This window comes from Oenanthe melanoleuca, chromosome 12 (assembly GCF_029582105.1).
Source record: "Oenanthe melanoleuca isolate GR-GAL-2019-014 chromosome 12, OMel1.0, whole genome shotgun sequence".
Lineage (NCBI taxonomy): Eukaryota > Metazoa > Chordata > Aves > Passeriformes > Muscicapidae > Oenanthe > Oenanthe melanoleuca.
In genome coordinates this window covers 4,567,548-4,583,874 of record NC_079346.1, presented here as the reverse complement: position 1 = coordinate 4,583,874, position 16,327 = coordinate 4,567,548, and the positions used below count along the sequence as shown (strand labels likewise).

The following is a 16,327-nucleotide window of genomic DNA, read 5'->3' as shown; positions in this document are numbered from 1 at the left end:
ACACAGGAAATGTTACCTTCAAAAGCACTGGCAGTAAGAGATCCCAATAAAAGTTCAAAGGATAATTTATTTTTCTTTGCTGCTGCATGTGTCTGCCAAGATTGTAAAGAAAAAAGGTGAAAACCAGGAAGTTATTGATTCACTATAGTAGATAAAAGCTGAATTTCTTTTCTTAAGAAAAGGCTGAACTAACCCTTGTACATCATAATTCCAAATCAGTAAAATTCCAGCAAGTGTTTTTATATGGACTGATTTTTGCCTAGGTTTGATTGATTTTGCTTACGATTGATTTGCTTAGTTGTGGAGTTTCTCAGAAACTTAGAGCAACCAACTATGCTTTAATATGAAGGTAAATGTTAAATTCTGAGGTTTTTAATATGAAGGTGAAGTTTTAAATTCTGAGTTTTTAGAAGAAAAATTGTACCACCATTGGTTTCCAAAACTGAAATGAACACAACAAGAGGGTGATTCCCTCCCACCTCCCAATGAAAAAAAAAAAAAAAGAAGAATGAGAAAAGAGTATTTTTATTAAAGCAGTTAGAATTTTCTATGACAGATAGGGAGTTACAACAAATTAAAGTGTTCTGGCTCTATGACTTTAATGAAATCCTCACAGAGTAACTGCCTGAATCTCAAATCACATTAGGATTTTCCATTAACCCTCCCTTGCCTGTGTAACTTCAGATACTAACTGTTCTCCCAGTGAGGAATAAATCCTTAACACCCATAGTAAAATCATATTACCAAGAGGCATTTCCCCAGAAGCAACTCCTCATCCTTCACATCCTTTGTCTGTCAGGCCACTGAATACCCAAGCAGGAAAAGAGCTCCCAAATTACAACGTGCAGTCTGGGTAAAAAAACCCTCTCCCAACAGAGGCACTGGTGTGATAAGCAAAGAATTTCAACTGTCCAGTATTTCACACGAGTAGGTTCTGAGATGCAGCAAAATATTTGCTCTCTGGAATGCAGAGAGGAAGACAAAAGCTTCTTCTCAGCATTCCCAAGGGTCCCGTTGGAACATTTCCTCTGACATTACCAGAAATGCAGCTCAGCCCCAAGTCACGTGAGGGCTGCTTGACCAATACCTTGCTTAAGGAATGCCATGAGAAATACTCTGCAGCCACTGGAGACTTACTGGAAAACTATTATTAAGCCACAGTTCAATTCTACGAGAAGTCTAACCCTTGCCACTTTTATAAAAGGAACCATGAGATCTGCAGCAATTTATTTTTAAAAAATCAGTTTCCTGCATTTTTCTGAACTGTTCTAGCTACAGTCAAAAATCAGCTACTAAATCTAGAACAGATATTTAATATCATATTTCTGGTGTTAAAAGTTGAACACATTTATCATTACAAGCAGAGCTGTTGTCTCCAGACTGCTCATGAGTACAGCAATATACAAAATGAAGCTGTCATTTGAAGTCTCATCTGAGTCTCACACTCTGCTTTAGAGGATTTAGTGTAGTCAGAGTAATCGGATTTGTCTAAGAATAATCACCCTGACACATTCAGATGTTGTAAGCACAAATCTAAGGTTTTCCTGTCATAAAAATATCCACCAGTTATGCTTTAGGACAGCAAGTTCTTGCTACTTAGTTATTAAAAATTACCTGATGAGATTTTAGAAAAACTCATATGAACACTTGAGAAAGACTTCTAATGTGATTTTCATAGGTTTACAAAGATTATGAATCAAGGGCTGCTTTAGTACTACTCATGCCTTCCAGGGCTGTCTCACAAGCAACCAACAACCATTATTTCTGCTGTTTATGTAAAATGACCCACCATTTAGCAAAACCTTAAATAAAGGGATGACTGAAGAAAAAAAAATTAAATATTGCACAAATAATTTAACTGCAGACAGAACAGGACACTTAAAGCATTGATTCTTCTGTCAACATATGAACTCTCTTATATAGTCACATTTTCTATAATACAGGGTTTTTTTACAGGACACTTAAATTCAGCATTTACATAAGCAGTTATTTTTACAGTCTGTCACCATATAGTGTTAAGAGTTCCATGAGGAATTAATTTTGTCTTTGTTTTAAAAGTTCATCTATCTGAGTCTTGTACATGTTTTTCACATCTTCCAGATCCAGTCGGAGTTCCTCAGCCTCCTCTGCCTTCTCCCCATACATCTGCAGAATGGTGTTGTACCTCTGATCCAAATCCTGCAAGGACACACTTTGTTATCTCACTGGTTTTCCAGCTTCAAGCAAGCTGCTGCTGGGACAGTGTTTTACACTACCAGGGGAAATAAATTACCTCAGCATTATGTCATCAAAGTGTAACTACAGTGAAACACACATTAAACTCTTCAAAAGTACTTTGAGATTTGAATAGAGCTAGATTTATATTCTAGATGTTAAAGGAAGACATTCCATTATTCCATTATTTCACCACAGGAATGACCAGTTTGGGAAATGTTCCATGAGAAAATTGAACATTCTGTATTCAAAAGTTATTCCAAAACTTTTTCAGCTACTTCAGTTTCAATTCAATAAGATTCAATCATTTTTCTTATTTCCTGTATCTCTACTGGACACATATTCAGCTTCTGCATCAACCTCTCATAAGCCCATGGTATTTATCAAAATCCTCCCTCTACTAAAAAATCCAGTTCCAGACAAGTGCCTGAATGATAGAAACAAAAATGGTCTCTCCCTGATGTAGCACAGCACACGTTTCCAACAACTGTGTTTTGAAGTGACTCTCTAACCATGGTGTGGGCATTTTTAGACTCTACTATATTTAAGAAAAAAACAAAAAAAACCCAGGCTCTTCAGTCACCTATGCTTAGAGATAGATTTGAATATATTCTTAACCTGATAGGACTATTGCTAAAGATATGCAATTATCTACATTTTATGGTGGATTTACACCAGAAGTGCACTTACCTTTAACTGTGTGCGTAATTTGGGTATTTCCTTCACTTTTTCTTCAAGTTCATCATTTTGATTTGTTAATTTAACCAGCTCTTCTGCCATTATTGATCGAGTTTTCTCCAGATTTCCAATTTCCAGCTAATGTAAACATACATAACAAGTACAAGACGTATTTATAAAACATCATATCAAAATACACAGTAATTAAGGCTTATTCTTAAGCCAGACTGTGAAACAGCACATCTTAGATCCACTCTCATTTTCTCCTCAAATCTCAGTGTCTTGGCTTTTTTTACTTTTCAGACAAATAAGGGATAGGTCCTTGCTAAAACAACAAAGGAACCAACAAATCCTTTTTGTGCTCATCCCTACACAGCTGTACTGGTTCACAGAATTATCACAACACTGACCAAGTTTTCTAAAAATATACCTGTAGATGTGAAATCTCTCCTTCTCTTAGTTTTAGCTGTGACTGTAGGTTTTCAATTACACTTGAACCTGATCCCATCCTTATTGCATCATAGAGATTGCTCCCACTGGTAGCTATTGGTCCAAACGAGTGATCATGAGGATCATCCTATAAACAGAAGGTTAGAGAAGCTGAAAATAAGACAAAAACATGCCCATTTTGGAATCTTCCCTTTCCTAAATATGACATCATTTAATATTTAAAATTACAGTGTGCTAGGCAAGCATTAAAACTTGTTTTTAAAACAAAAGCTTGAGGTGAATAGGTACAATTTGGGATAGCTCCCTACTGGGAAGTTTCTCCTGACATCTATTCAGGTGCCATTTAACATTGGCAGCATGAACTGGAGTGCCCTAAGCCAGGAGTGCAAATAAAAATAAACCAGTTGTATGTTTTACACAGACATCTTATAAGCAGATGTCTTTGTATCTAACAGGATGTTACTTTGCCTAAGGCAAATATACTCTTGAAAAGCCATTTTCTATCTTACTAGAAGTTCTTGAGAAGGAAAGTAAGTGGTCTGTCAAGAAGAAAAAAGCCATTATAGGTGATCTATCCTACCTGTGAGAGGAAAGAGGTCTGCAGACCTGCCATGTCCACCCCACTCATGGAACTGGAGCGGGACATTGAAGGTGTACTTGATACAGTTTCAACTGTAAATGATTTTCGGTCCTTAAAAACAGAGACATCCACTATCACCAGTCAGAAAAAGAAAAAATGTTCACAACATGCTAAAAGAGATTCTATCAATAGCCTCCCTTTTCCACCAAACAACTATAGAACACTATGTGATAGATTTCTACCTGCCCCATACCTAAAACATATGAAAGATCAAAACCAAAGAATTTCTGTGCTGTAACAGAGCCTATGTTCAAGATCTCAGACCTTGCAGGAAATTAAGACAGAAGCTGCAAATTACACCAAAAAAAGGTTCTTTTTCAAGTAGCCAAGAGAGACTCAGAGGCAGTCTTGTATGTCCAAATGTATCACAGAAAGAATACCTCACACCTAGAAGAAATCTCTTCTTAGAATGAATGTTAAGGCCTTTTTCTTCTTTTTAAATAAAGTGTATGAATTAAATTCCAGGATTTTTCATATGCTAATAATTAACTGATACCTCTTCAAAACAGACTGGCCCCTTCTTATAGGCAGCACCTACAAGAATGTTAACCTCTGAAGGGGAAAGCACTTAGATTTTAGGACTGGAGACAGTAAGGAACAAACAACAGAAATTGTATTACTTGAATACTAACTGTTAATTAGTGGTAATTAATTTAATGACTACTGAGGATTGTTCTGTGACTTGTGACTTCAGCTAGAAAGCATGTGGAACATTACACACAGTCATGTGAAACAAAACAGGAATTCAGTGGCAGCAATGCTGGTAGCCTAAGCAAAGAAAACAAGTAGCTTCAGAAGAAAAAGGTTCCAAGAGTGCTCAAAGAACACAGAGGACTAAGACAACAATCCATATTTTACCTCTTCTCAGGTTAAATAGACTAAATCTCAAAACTTATTTCAATGAGTCTAACACAACACCTATTTCACTGGGAAGATACTGCCAGGTACTAAAAGTTTCAAGTATAGATATCTACTAAAATAAAGACAATATCAGTAAGACTTAGAAATGTTAGGTTTTGGCACCTTCTCCTTTGCTGCTTCTTGCACAAGAATAGCCTTCTTCCTCTCCTGTTCAACCTTCATCTTCTCCATTTCTAACTGAGTAGCCAGCAGTGCCTGTAAAGATAAATACAAGCTATTAAATTCCTGCTAGCTCAGATTTCAACCAGAGATTAAAGCTGAACTAGGCAATACCTTTTCTTTCTTTGCATCTTCTAAGGTTTTTGCATACTCATCTTTGAGCCCTTCTAGTTCAACCTCATACCTACAGAGAGGAAGGAAAGGTAAAGTCACTAAACAAGTATTCTCCCTTCTATTCTTTGTATATTCAGATACTTTTAAAACAAACACAGCTGCAAAGCTACAAAATGTTATGAATGTAACCCTTTTCTATCTTCAGTATGGAACAAAGTATCAACATTTTTGTAACTTTTTGCCAACATGTTGCAGACACATATCAACACTCCATTTCACTAGTTATAAAGATGCTCTTAACCAAAAATGAACTCACCTGCTGTTTTCATTTTCCATTTTCTTCAATTTGTTTCTCTCCACTTCCAGCTGAGCCTGAAGACGGGTATTTTCTTGCCTTAAAAGACTATTCTGAGATTCAGAAGAAGACATCTGAATTTTGTTAGCCAGAAGTTCTTCTGTAGCAGCCCGTTCTCTCTCAGCAGCTGCTGCCAGGAGAGTTTGAGACTCACCTAATAGTAAGAACAGCATGGAATTAAATCTTTTTTGATCAAACACCTAGAATATGAGTAAATAATATATTTACTTACACATCAAAATTGAATTAGAAGGTTTTTTTAATATGCAACTAATCTTTGTTAAAAAATACATCCTGTTTTGTAAAGGAAATCAAATATTTGCCACATACAGACAGAGGATCAAAGCAATGCAGAGTGAAGAGATTTCAAACTCTTTTAGAATGCAATAGACAACCACAACTGCCTCCAGAAAGGAAATAATTTCTTTGAGTCCACTTTTGGGCTTTTAATGTTTTTTTAATTTAAAACTATAGGTTACTACTGTATCAAACAAGTGTATCAACTGTATCAAACATATGTATCATCATCTATGCATTAGGTAAGTGATTCTAAACTACAATTTGGCATCTCAGCACCAGGCTCCATACTGGAATACTTTCAGCTTCTCAATGCCTTTAGATGCTGTAAGGACACGTGCACCTTACCCCCTCCAACTTAAAATCTTGTGTTAAGAATGTGTTCTACAGAGAACCAGTGGATTGATTACCTGTCCAAGAATCTTGGCATAACCCCCCCTCCCTCCACACCAGTTCCTTACAGGAAAGCATTTGGTGCTCATCTCTCCTGATCCACCATCTACACTTTGGGCAAGTGTTAATCCCTTTGGATTTACCTGCACACATCTCACATCTTCCCCCAGAGCCTCACAGTTTAGTACAAGCTAAACCATCATACCCAGCCTGTCAGAAAGGTTCTTTTCCAGTTTTTCCCATGCAGAGGTCTGTGCTCCCAGCGTGGCCTGCAGGTTCTCTATCTGCCGCAGAAGGGGCCGTGTAGCAGAGGTAACACTTTGGCTCAGTTCTTGGTTCCTGCCCTCTGCTTCTTGGAGTCTCTGAAATCATAAATTAAATATAATTCAAATCATATGATGGATTGAAAGATTCATATAGAATTCATCTAAATAAATAGCAGCTGCTTTACATTCTAAAATTACTGCTTTACAATCTAACATTATTGTGGTTAAAACTCATGGTAAAGCGTGAAATTACAAGGGAGAAGTTAAACATTCTTAGATAATAGAGCAAGGGCCCAGAAATTCCAAAGCTCTGGACATAATTTGAAACATTTTGGCAACAATCTATATTCTGGCCCTTAAGAACAATAAAAATATTCTTGAGAAGCAGATAAAGAGTCATTTAAAAGTGTATTTGCCAGCAATTTTAGACGATGATCACAAAATTAATGTCTGTATTTTGTCTCGTATTTAAAAAGAACAGCATTCTATTTAAGAGGCATCATTAAAAATTATGACTTTTTTTCCACTATGTGATTTAAAAAAAGGTCTCCTTTAATATTTTTATTACTCCTCTGTAAAGGGCAACTACTGCAGGTAACCAGGAAAATAAAGCCTCTCTTTTAGACTGTTCATGTCATGGTAGCATTTTATTTTTGGTTTCTGGAAGTCCTCCTTGCAGATGCAAGTTGGCATCATCTGTTTGTTATAGTTATGTACCTGCTGTAGTTCACCAATTTCCTGCCGTAAATAATCTTCTTTTCTTGCTGCCTGCTGCTCTGCACGTTGCAGTGCCAGCCTCAGGTCTGCCACCTAAATAAACAAGAAGTTGTTACTAAACTCTTCCAAAAGTTTTATCATCAGCTATTCCTTGCCACACCATTTTCAGTGTTAGACAGGACATTTGTTTACAAGTAAAGGCTCCATATTTGCACGCACACAGTTACACTGATTTATTTATCACTAAAAATTTGAAGAGGTAAGAGCACTACAAACTTAACACTGAGCCTGTCTAAGTAATTACATTTAGACAAGTAAAATTGTAAGTACTTTTCAATAAAACCAGTATTTTAAAGGTTAGCACAACCACCCCTTAATACGGAACTAGCTCCTTGGGGAAGAAATCCTCTGGGTATTTGCTAAGTACACAGAAACGAGTTCTACCCTGTTCATTACATCAGGTGTACACAGCACCTCAGCACAGTCACTTGTTGAATTAAGGAGTTTATTGACTGCATTTCAGACCCACCTGAATTGCCAAAGCCTCCTGCTGCTGCCGCGCCTCCTCCTGGGCCTTTTCCAGTGCTAACCCAAGCTCCTCCTTTGCCTTCATTTCCCGACTGAGGGCTGCTTCCTGAGCCTCACTGTCCTTTGTAGCATTAGCTTTATGAAGATCTGCAAGTTCCCTGGGGAGAAAAAATAAACAAATAAACAAATAAACAAATAAACAAACCCCAGTACATTTAAATGCCAACAGCATCTTGGCAAATAACTTTGTTACATTTAAATATTTCACAAGCATTGCACAAGAAAGAGCCACAATCTGAAGGTGTAATCACTTTGCTTACTTGTATGCACTGTCGAGTGCTGCCTGCACACTCCTGTTCCTTTCTTCAAGTTCCTCCACTTCTGCCTGAAGTTTAGCAAGGTCCTTTTCTTGTCTCTCCACAACACTGTTCAGTTGTTTAATGCTGTCTCGGTGCTGCTTCTCAAGGTCTTCTTTGCCATCAAGTACCTGTCAGTACAAAGAAGAAACATGAAACAAACTCCAGGAAGTGGGGCTGACAACACAGCCTCAGGACAGTGACAACAGTGGCAACCAATCTGGGAAAAAGTGACTAAACCCATCTAACACTTGGCAAAAAGAGAAAGTTTTGCTTCCCTGCCTTCCCCAGAGGAGGGAGCTGCTCTTCATGACAACTCCACATTCTGGGTCTGAAATTTGTAAGGTCTTGACTCAGTCATTAACAGCCCAAATTTTGGTGAGACAGGTTTTCCAGCTCTCATGGTTACAGCAGCACAAAGGCAAACAAGCAGATCCCTCACTGCAGTTTAAGGAGTACACACATAAATCAAACTCAGTGCTCCAATAAAGTGAAATGGTGAGAGACCCTGGCACAGGATGCCCAGAGAAGCTGTGGCTACTCCATCCCTGGAAGTGCCCAAGGCCAGGCTGGACAGGGCTTGGGGCAGCCTGGGATAGTGGAAAGTGTCCCTACCCATGGCAGGGAGGGGCTGGATGAGCTTAAGGGTCCCTTCCAACCCAAACCATTCTGGGATTCTATGAAATACGGAAGTCTCCAGAAAATAAAAAAAAAAAAAGTCAATTTATCAAGAGGCCCCCCAAAAGGCAATTTTGCAGCTAATATATAAAGCTTAAAAAAAAAAAAAAAATCAACAAATATCTCACCTGTTTTAAATGCTGCAACTCCTCTTCCAATTCCTTAATCTTTTTGCTCTGTTTTGTGTTAGTATTTTCTCTCTCTTTCTCTTTGGCTCTTAATTTCTTAATAATGTTGGAATTGTGCAGCTGCTGTTTGGAAAGTTTTTCTCCTGTGAAGAAATTGAACATGAAGCTAGTGCATAGTGGTGACATTCTATGGATTCTCACTATTCACACCAGCCTTGCTCTTTAATCACATGAAAATAATACTCCAGCAAATATGGAAATACTTATTCTTACAATTTTTCAGGCAAGTTCTTAAGTTTAAATATATCTAAACCTGATACATTCTTGTTACACTGAGCTACAGTGAGATAGGATAGGATGTAAAAGGCTTTGAAAATAAAGCAAGTGAACTCACCACGTTAGGAAAAAAAATAAAATTACCTTCTCATTTAGTATGCATACTTTACTTCCAAAATTAAAAAGCATTAAAGGAACACTGTAGAAATTCCATGAATAATGTCCTTGTTAGATTTCTTCTGAATGGAACATGGAACACACTGGTTTTATCTCTCAGCACCTTTTAATGCATCTTGCAGGAAGTACCTCTCCAGCCATCTGAACCTGCCTGACCCTTCCTGTTACTCTTTGCTACTCACTAAATGCTTCAAACATTCAGAAATGTCCAACATGCTCCAAATTTAGCACTTTTTCCCCACACAAGGAAGGCGTGTATGCAAGGCCAGTACATTTCCAATTATTCTACACACTTTTACTATCAAAAAAAGAAGTTAATTCTCACCTTCCTCCATCAATCCTTTGATTTGCTCTTCTTTTTCTTTCAGTAATTCAGCAGTTTCATTGGTATTAAGTCTCACAGCCAATTCCTCTTTAACAGTCTTTACTTCCTAAATAATAATATAAAATACTTAAGACTGTTTATTAAAATACGTGTAGGGAAAAACACAGAGTAAGTTACACTGATTACCTTTTTCTTCTGCCCTTCCTCTCAAAATGCTTTGCTTGGAAAACAATTTAGGTTGGAAGGGAACTCTGGAGATTATCTGATCAAAACAGATTGCTCAGAGCCTTATTGCACCAAGTTTTAAAAACCTCCAAGCATCAAGACTCTGTAAATCCTCTGCACAATTTATTCCAACTTCCCCATCCATTTAATTTTCTCAAAGCTTTTGCAATAGAGAAAAACCAACCTGTCCTATTCAAATGTAGATACTGAATATTGTTTCTAGTCCAACTCATTCCTATGCCAACACAGTGACAAACAGTTGCAAGGTATTTGTTTTCCAGTTAGATTTGAGTTTTCTTTTTGCATTAAGCTAGAGAAATGAAATGCTGTGACATCAGGTCAAGAACATTTAAACCCCACCAACTTTGCTGCTGTAGATTTCTTTGCTTGCTCCAAATCAATCTGTCATCAGCCTTTAATTTTCCTACCAGTTAATCCTCTAAAGAAGCCATTCTCATTCTCCACCCCTTCCTCACATCCTCAGGCCATTCTCCCTCATCAATGCAAATACATATTTGGTACAAGGTAAATGAGAGCACTCATTAAATCTTTTTTTTTTTCCCAAACCAGACCAGCTTAAATGAGTTCCCCAAGTTCACAGCACAGATGCAAGAGCACAGCTGTAAACAGATGTTACACAGATGTAATGCTTTTCCCTGGGTTAATGTTTACTATTTTTTTTTCCTCAAATTCAGTTGTGTCATAAACTAATAAATATTAATTTCATTAAAAAACCAAATTACCTTTTTAGCTGCATCTCTCTCTTTGCAGGCTAGTTGGAGCTTCTTCTCAGCATCTGCAATTCTCTGAGCAAACTCCTCTTTAAGAGATGAAAGGCTGCTGCTCTCTTCCTTCATCCTAAACATTTCACTGTATTTAAAATGAACATTTAAGAACAGCTGCACGTTTAGGTGACACTCCAAACTGTTTGCAACAGGTTCTCTCAAATGCTTTTAAAAAGTATTTTAGTTGTATTACACATAAGCAAAAGTCAAAAAAACCTCACATCTGTATTAGAAGTCCTAATCAAAGATCATTACTAATTCAGTAGTTTACCCCTAAGAACAACTAAATGCTTGATTTATCTTAAATGTTTTGCCCCTCGATAAAGTCCTTTTAACCATAATCTATATAACAGAAAGCATAAATAAATCATTTTTTAAATTAGGATCAATTTAGTCATTAAACAACAGCATCATATATCTCTAAATTTTATAATTCAATATTTGATCAATGAGCTGGTAAATACAATTTTCAATTTTTTCCCCTTTTAACCAAATTAAATAATTTCAGGTTTTTCCCTACAACCAACCCTTCTTCCATACTTTCACAGCCTATATTTTAGCCAACAAATTACTTAGTAAATCAAGTTCAAGCCTCTGTATCAGGAAAGTTTCTCTTAATAGCTGAATCCAGTCTTATAAGAAAGATCTGTATTAATAACCAAGATTGATCCTTCACATTTGTCATTCCTACTGCTTGCTTACTGAAAAATCTTTCCCCAGCCACTTCCTAAAAGACATTTTGGCCCCATTAAATAATATGTCTTTATAGAAATCCCATCACAGCACATGCAATCATTATTTCCACCTTTCCCAAACAGTGCACATCCCTGTTACCTTTGTTCCAGTCATAAAGTTCCTTGTTTTATCTATTATCTAAGATTTTATTACAGCAAAGTCACAGAGCACTGAGTGTATTTTCATACTTACTCTTTGAGGTTATCATAAGCTTCTTCCAAGCGAGCCCTTTCTTTACTAGTACTTAATAACTGTATTTCCCTCTTCTCCAGCTTCTCAGTTAATGAATCAATCATCTGGAGATTTTATAAATAAAGATCAGATGAATGGGACAATTAAAACACACAGGAGGGAAGCTTTCCCTTTCCCCCACAAGATTATTTAAAGTTGAACTGGTCAGTGTTTCCAGGAATTTGAGGCAGAAGTCAGTGAGGATTATCATGTTTCTGCCATATACCTGAACATAAAGAAATCTGTTTTCTACAGGTGTAGAAATCCTACTAAATCAGCACATGTGGCTCAAGAAAGTTCCTCAACAATATCATCAACAGTGATATTTAATTATACACTAAGTTTTTAACTAGAGATGATAGTCTACAAAACCATGGTTTACATTAAGTATTAAGACTCCCAATGCTCTTTACAGAATAATCTCTATGGGAAGGTCTCTTCTGTGAAACATTAGCAAAAAGCAGAATTGCCTCAGGTGAGGGAAGAAAAGTTTTGCTCCAGGTCAAAAGCTCTTAGCTCACATCCTCAAAATAATTTCTTAATAAAAGGTTTTGGAAAGCTGAATATAGATATATAACAAAAATACAAGAAAATATACAAATGCAAACACCAAAGAATTAAAATAACACATTTGACCTATTAGGCTTCCTGTTTGCCACCCCTACTTACAATTCACAACAATGACAACCAGGGAGATCAGGTGAAACTCACAACTACCTGATCAGAAATTTTACCAGTACTGTTCACTGCAGGATATCAGGGACAGTTTTCTACAGGGTCAGATAGCTCAGCATCGAATAATTCATTCAAACAAGCTGATACAAGAGATACAGGACAATGTAAGAAAATGTCAGGAGTCTCATTTGCAATTAAAATGTGTGTTTACAATACATGTTTCACTCACCTTTTTAAGCTCTTGCTTCTCACTGTCCTCTTCTTCCAACTGTTCCCCAGCACCCTGCTGGGGCTCGGCCTCCTCCTTCACAACCTGCTCTTCAACAGTTTGCACAGCAGCAACCAAAACAACATCTGGCTGCTCAGAATTAACAGGGGTTGCACTTCTCCCACTCTCTTCCATCTCAGCCTCCTCAGCATGTAACACAGGAGCATCGTTCAAGTTTTCAGATTTATTTTTCAGGGCGTCAACCGTTTCTGTCTTTGGCACGGAAGGACTGACAGCGACAGACGCTGAAGCAGAAGCCCTGCCTGATAACTCATCATCTGAATTTATTTCACTGACACTCCTGCTATCCAAGGACTGCACACTGAATGAATCAATTCTTTCAAAAGCATCCGAGGAGCTGCAGCTCTCAGTCATTTTCTGGAAGTCATCTAAGCGATTATAATCCACACAGGCAGACGCGGATAAGAGCTGGAACGACGTCTGCATCAGGTGAAGGCTGGATTTGGAATCTGCAGCTTCTTGCCTGGAACTTACTGAGCTCTCACTTATCACACTTTCATGGTCCAGAACTTCAATATCACTGGTTGTGGAAGTGCCTGAGGAGAAGGTGCTGATGGGAGGTGATGGGGTATTGCTTTGTCTGTCCTCAGTCTTTCTCTCCTTCCCTTCCAAACCCAGGTCTTTGGTGCCTGCTCCAAGGGGCTGAGAAGTGCCCTCGGGTGCACCTGCTGCTCCATCCCCTTCTACACTGGATTTTTCAGTAGGAGAATCTTCAGGTTCTTCAAAATTTAAAGCAGACACCTTTTGGTCAGTAACTTCATTTGTGCTTGCTTCACACTGTGCATCAGATTTAGGCACAGCATTTTCTTCTGATTTCTCCTTGGGAATATCAAGGCTTTTCAAGTCCAGGACAGCTACAGAGGAATCCTTCACTTCTTCCTCTGTTGTCACTGGCCCTTCCAGCTGACTGGAGTGTTGAGACTCCTTTAAAGTGCTTTTCACCTCCTCTTTGGGTCGCTGTGATTTGGCTGGAGGTTTGGACACCACTGGGTTTTTCTGTATGCTCTGAACGTCTGTGGGGGAGAGAAAGGCACTGAAGAAGTTTTCAGATTCATCCACTACTGTTCTCCTCACTGGCTTGGTGATGGCTGTGGGTGATACTGGCTGATTCTGGGGTTCTGTATTTGAGCTCAAGCCCCAGGAAGATGTGTCCCATCCTCCACTTATGAGAGAATTTGTTCCTAAAAAAAAAGGAAAAAAGGGAGATAGGCAAAAAAACCCAAAATAATTTGAAGGCTACAAGAAAATGCAAATGTGGCCTCCTGCTTCCCTACAGTGAAAGGAGTTCAGGCAAAGCAACCTGAAAAGCTGTAGTTAAAAGAATTATACTGATTAAAACAGGAGGAAAAAATTACAAGGTCTTACAAGTTATCTGCAAGTAGCACACCATTACAGAAAACAAAGGGGAAAGCTTAAAGTATTTTCAGGGTTCTTGCCCTTCAGTTTCTGACTGACTTCATTTTTCCTCAGACACCAAGCATCAGCATGGAGCTGACAATAAAAATCAGCAGTAGGTCAGCTTCTCTTCTGTAGAGAAATACTGAATTGTTCAGTTCTGAAGCTGCCCTAAAACAACATCAACAAGTCCAATTATTGTATTTCTTGCAGGTTTTCCAGGACTTGTCAACAGCAGGAACAAGAATTTCAGCATCAAATTTCAGTAGCATCTGAAGTAAAAAAGAGAAATCAAAAATATCCAGTTTTGTACCTAAAAACATAATCCGGGTAACATAACTATTTCAAATCACTTTAAAACAAACTCTATACAGCAGCATCTATTAAAAACACTGAGTTATAATACTTAAAGCTGGCTTCTACTTTCAGAACAGTTGACAGCTGTTGGCCTCAAATCTCAAATTCAGATAATTACTGTTTTCATTGCCCAAAATACTACAAATGTGTGATTTATTACTACAAGCATCTGACTTATTGCTACCTTGTCCATGATTCAACAGCTTCAGAAAAAGCTGAGTTAACTATAACATTCAGAACATATTTTGACATCTCTTAAAAACAAGTCTGTTTTCTCTGAAAACCAGATGCAGGCTGACCTTTGCTGCTCTTCTTATGAATTACAGGGCTGCCATAAGTACTAAGATATAAATCAAATTTTAAAAGCAATTGGACATGTCTAAAGCTTTGAGATATTAAGCATGACAGAGTATTCCTTAAACAATTCTTGCATTTTAAGATGACACCAGACTACTTATATGACTGCCAAGCCCTCAAAGGGACAAAGACATCCCAAACTGACCTTTGCTGAGCAACCAGCCTGGAAAACATTTTCAGTTGCTCCAGCTTTCAGTTTTCAGAAATCTCACTCTGCTGTGGCTTCACCTGGAAACAACCTCCTCCTCCTCCAAATACACATAGTTCTAGATATAATTGCAACAATGACACTGATTCCAGATGATTCAGTTTCCCATCCTTTTATTATTATTATCTTTAAAATATTATTTAGGTGGAGTTTCTAATAAGAGGGCTCCTTTTTGCTCTTTCCTTTCCAAACAGCACCTTAGGGCTGTCCATTCCTTCAGGTTCTCCATTAGCACACGCACAGGGGAGACACTTCCTCATAGCCATGACAACTTTTCCACCAGCACGTTCAACAGATGTTGGAGGATTATGAACTGGGAGCAATAAAAAGTGGAAACTTTATTTGGTTTACACGGACCAGACTTTCAGCTTCTATTCTGCCCTTCCTGCTGCAAAGAGCAAATCTTCTCTGAAGGACGCACACCTCTGAAAAGAACGATTCACCTTTTTTTCGTACTGAGCAGTTTTTACTCAGGGAAAAAAATTAAATAAATAGTGCCTCGAGAAGCAGAGCTATGAAGCTCAGTGCTACCCGTACGATTAAAGCAGGACATTGGTGACACCGAGCTGAGCCTGTCCCGGCTTGGTGCCGGCATCACTGCGCACGGGGGCAGCGGGAGGGAGCAGAATGTGGATTATATAAACTGGGGGGCTATGAATTGTATAAACCGGGGGGCTCTAAATTATATAAACCGGGGCGGCTCTGAATTTTATAAACCGGGGTTTAGGGCGGGGGTTAAACCTCCCCAAGGTAAGCGGGACTCAGCAGAGGAGGCGGGCGAGGCGAAGGGCCGCGAGGCTCGGCACGGTCCGCCCTTACCGTCACCGTAGTCGGGGATGACGGCGTCGGGCCAGGGGCTCTCCTCGGCCTGGATGTCCAGCACCCGGTCGATGGATTTCTGCGCCTGCGACAGCGCCTGCTTGGCGAAGCTGGAGAGCTGCGAGGCGTTGAACCAGCTCATCCTCGGCGGCTCGGCGGTTCCCCCGCTGCCGGCGGGGCCGGGCCGGGCCGGGCCGGCGCTGAGGGAGAGCGGCCGAGCGCAGCGGAGCGAGCGGGCCCCGCGCAGGCGCCGCCGGATCCACGTCGCACCCGGGCCCGGCGCAGCCGCGGCCGGCCCGACACGTCCGGGAGGCGGGACCGGCACCGCGCCGCCCTCACAGCGCCCCGGAGCGGGGACCGGCACCGCGCCGCCCTCACAGCGCCCCGGAGCGGGGACCGGCACCGCGCCCGCCCTCACAGCGCCCCGGAGCGGGGACCGGCACCGCGCCCGCCCTCCCAGCACCCCGGAGCGGGGAACGCTCCAGCTCGACGGGAGAATGGAGTTTAGAGAGCGTCCGGTGCCGGGCCCTGCCATGGGAACAGGTACCTCCCGCTGCAAGCCCCGTCCGAACTGGCCTG

At 39.6% G+C, this 16,327-nt stretch overlaps 1 protein-coding gene across 1 annotated transcript; it reads right to left on the bottom strand.

Annotated features, from left to right (window-relative positions):
- Positions 1-509: 509 nt before the first annotated feature.
- TMF1 (TATA element modulatory factor 1) lies at positions 510-16,020 on the bottom strand. The gene is made up of 17 exons (XM_056501246.1): positions 15,749-16,020; positions 12,553-13,793; positions 11,610-11,713; positions 10,641-10,767; positions 9,673-9,778; positions 8,895-9,037; positions 8,053-8,219; positions 7,734-7,890; positions 7,205-7,297; positions 6,427-6,583; positions 5,493-5,685; positions 5,177-5,246; positions 5,006-5,098; positions 3,923-4,033; positions 3,323-3,469; positions 2,905-3,030; positions 510-2,178 (listed from the first exon to the last, which is right to left on the bottom strand). The coding sequence occupies exons 1-17, from the start codon at positions 15,888-15,890 to the stop codon at positions 2,035-2,037; spliced, it is 3,321 nt and encodes a 1,106-aa protein (XP_056357221.1). The 5' UTR covers positions 15,891-16,020; the 3' UTR covers positions 510-2,034.
- Positions 16,021-16,327: the final 307 nt, after the last annotated feature.

Bases quoted from the DNA above. Each gene is read 5' to 3' on its own strand.
- TMF1 (XM_056501246.1), bottom strand. From the start codon at position 15,890: ATGAGCTGGTTCAACGCCTCGCAGCTCTCCAGCTTCGCCAAGCAGGCG. The intron at 10,768-11,609 runs GTAAGTATGAAA...TTTTAAATACAG, and splicing joins GCTTATGATAACCTCAAAGA to TGAAATGTTTAGGATGAAGG. The intron at 8,220-8,894 runs GTGAGATATTTG...TTGTACTGACAG, and splicing joins AGTTGCAGCATTTAAAACAG to GTACTTGATGGCAAAGAAGA.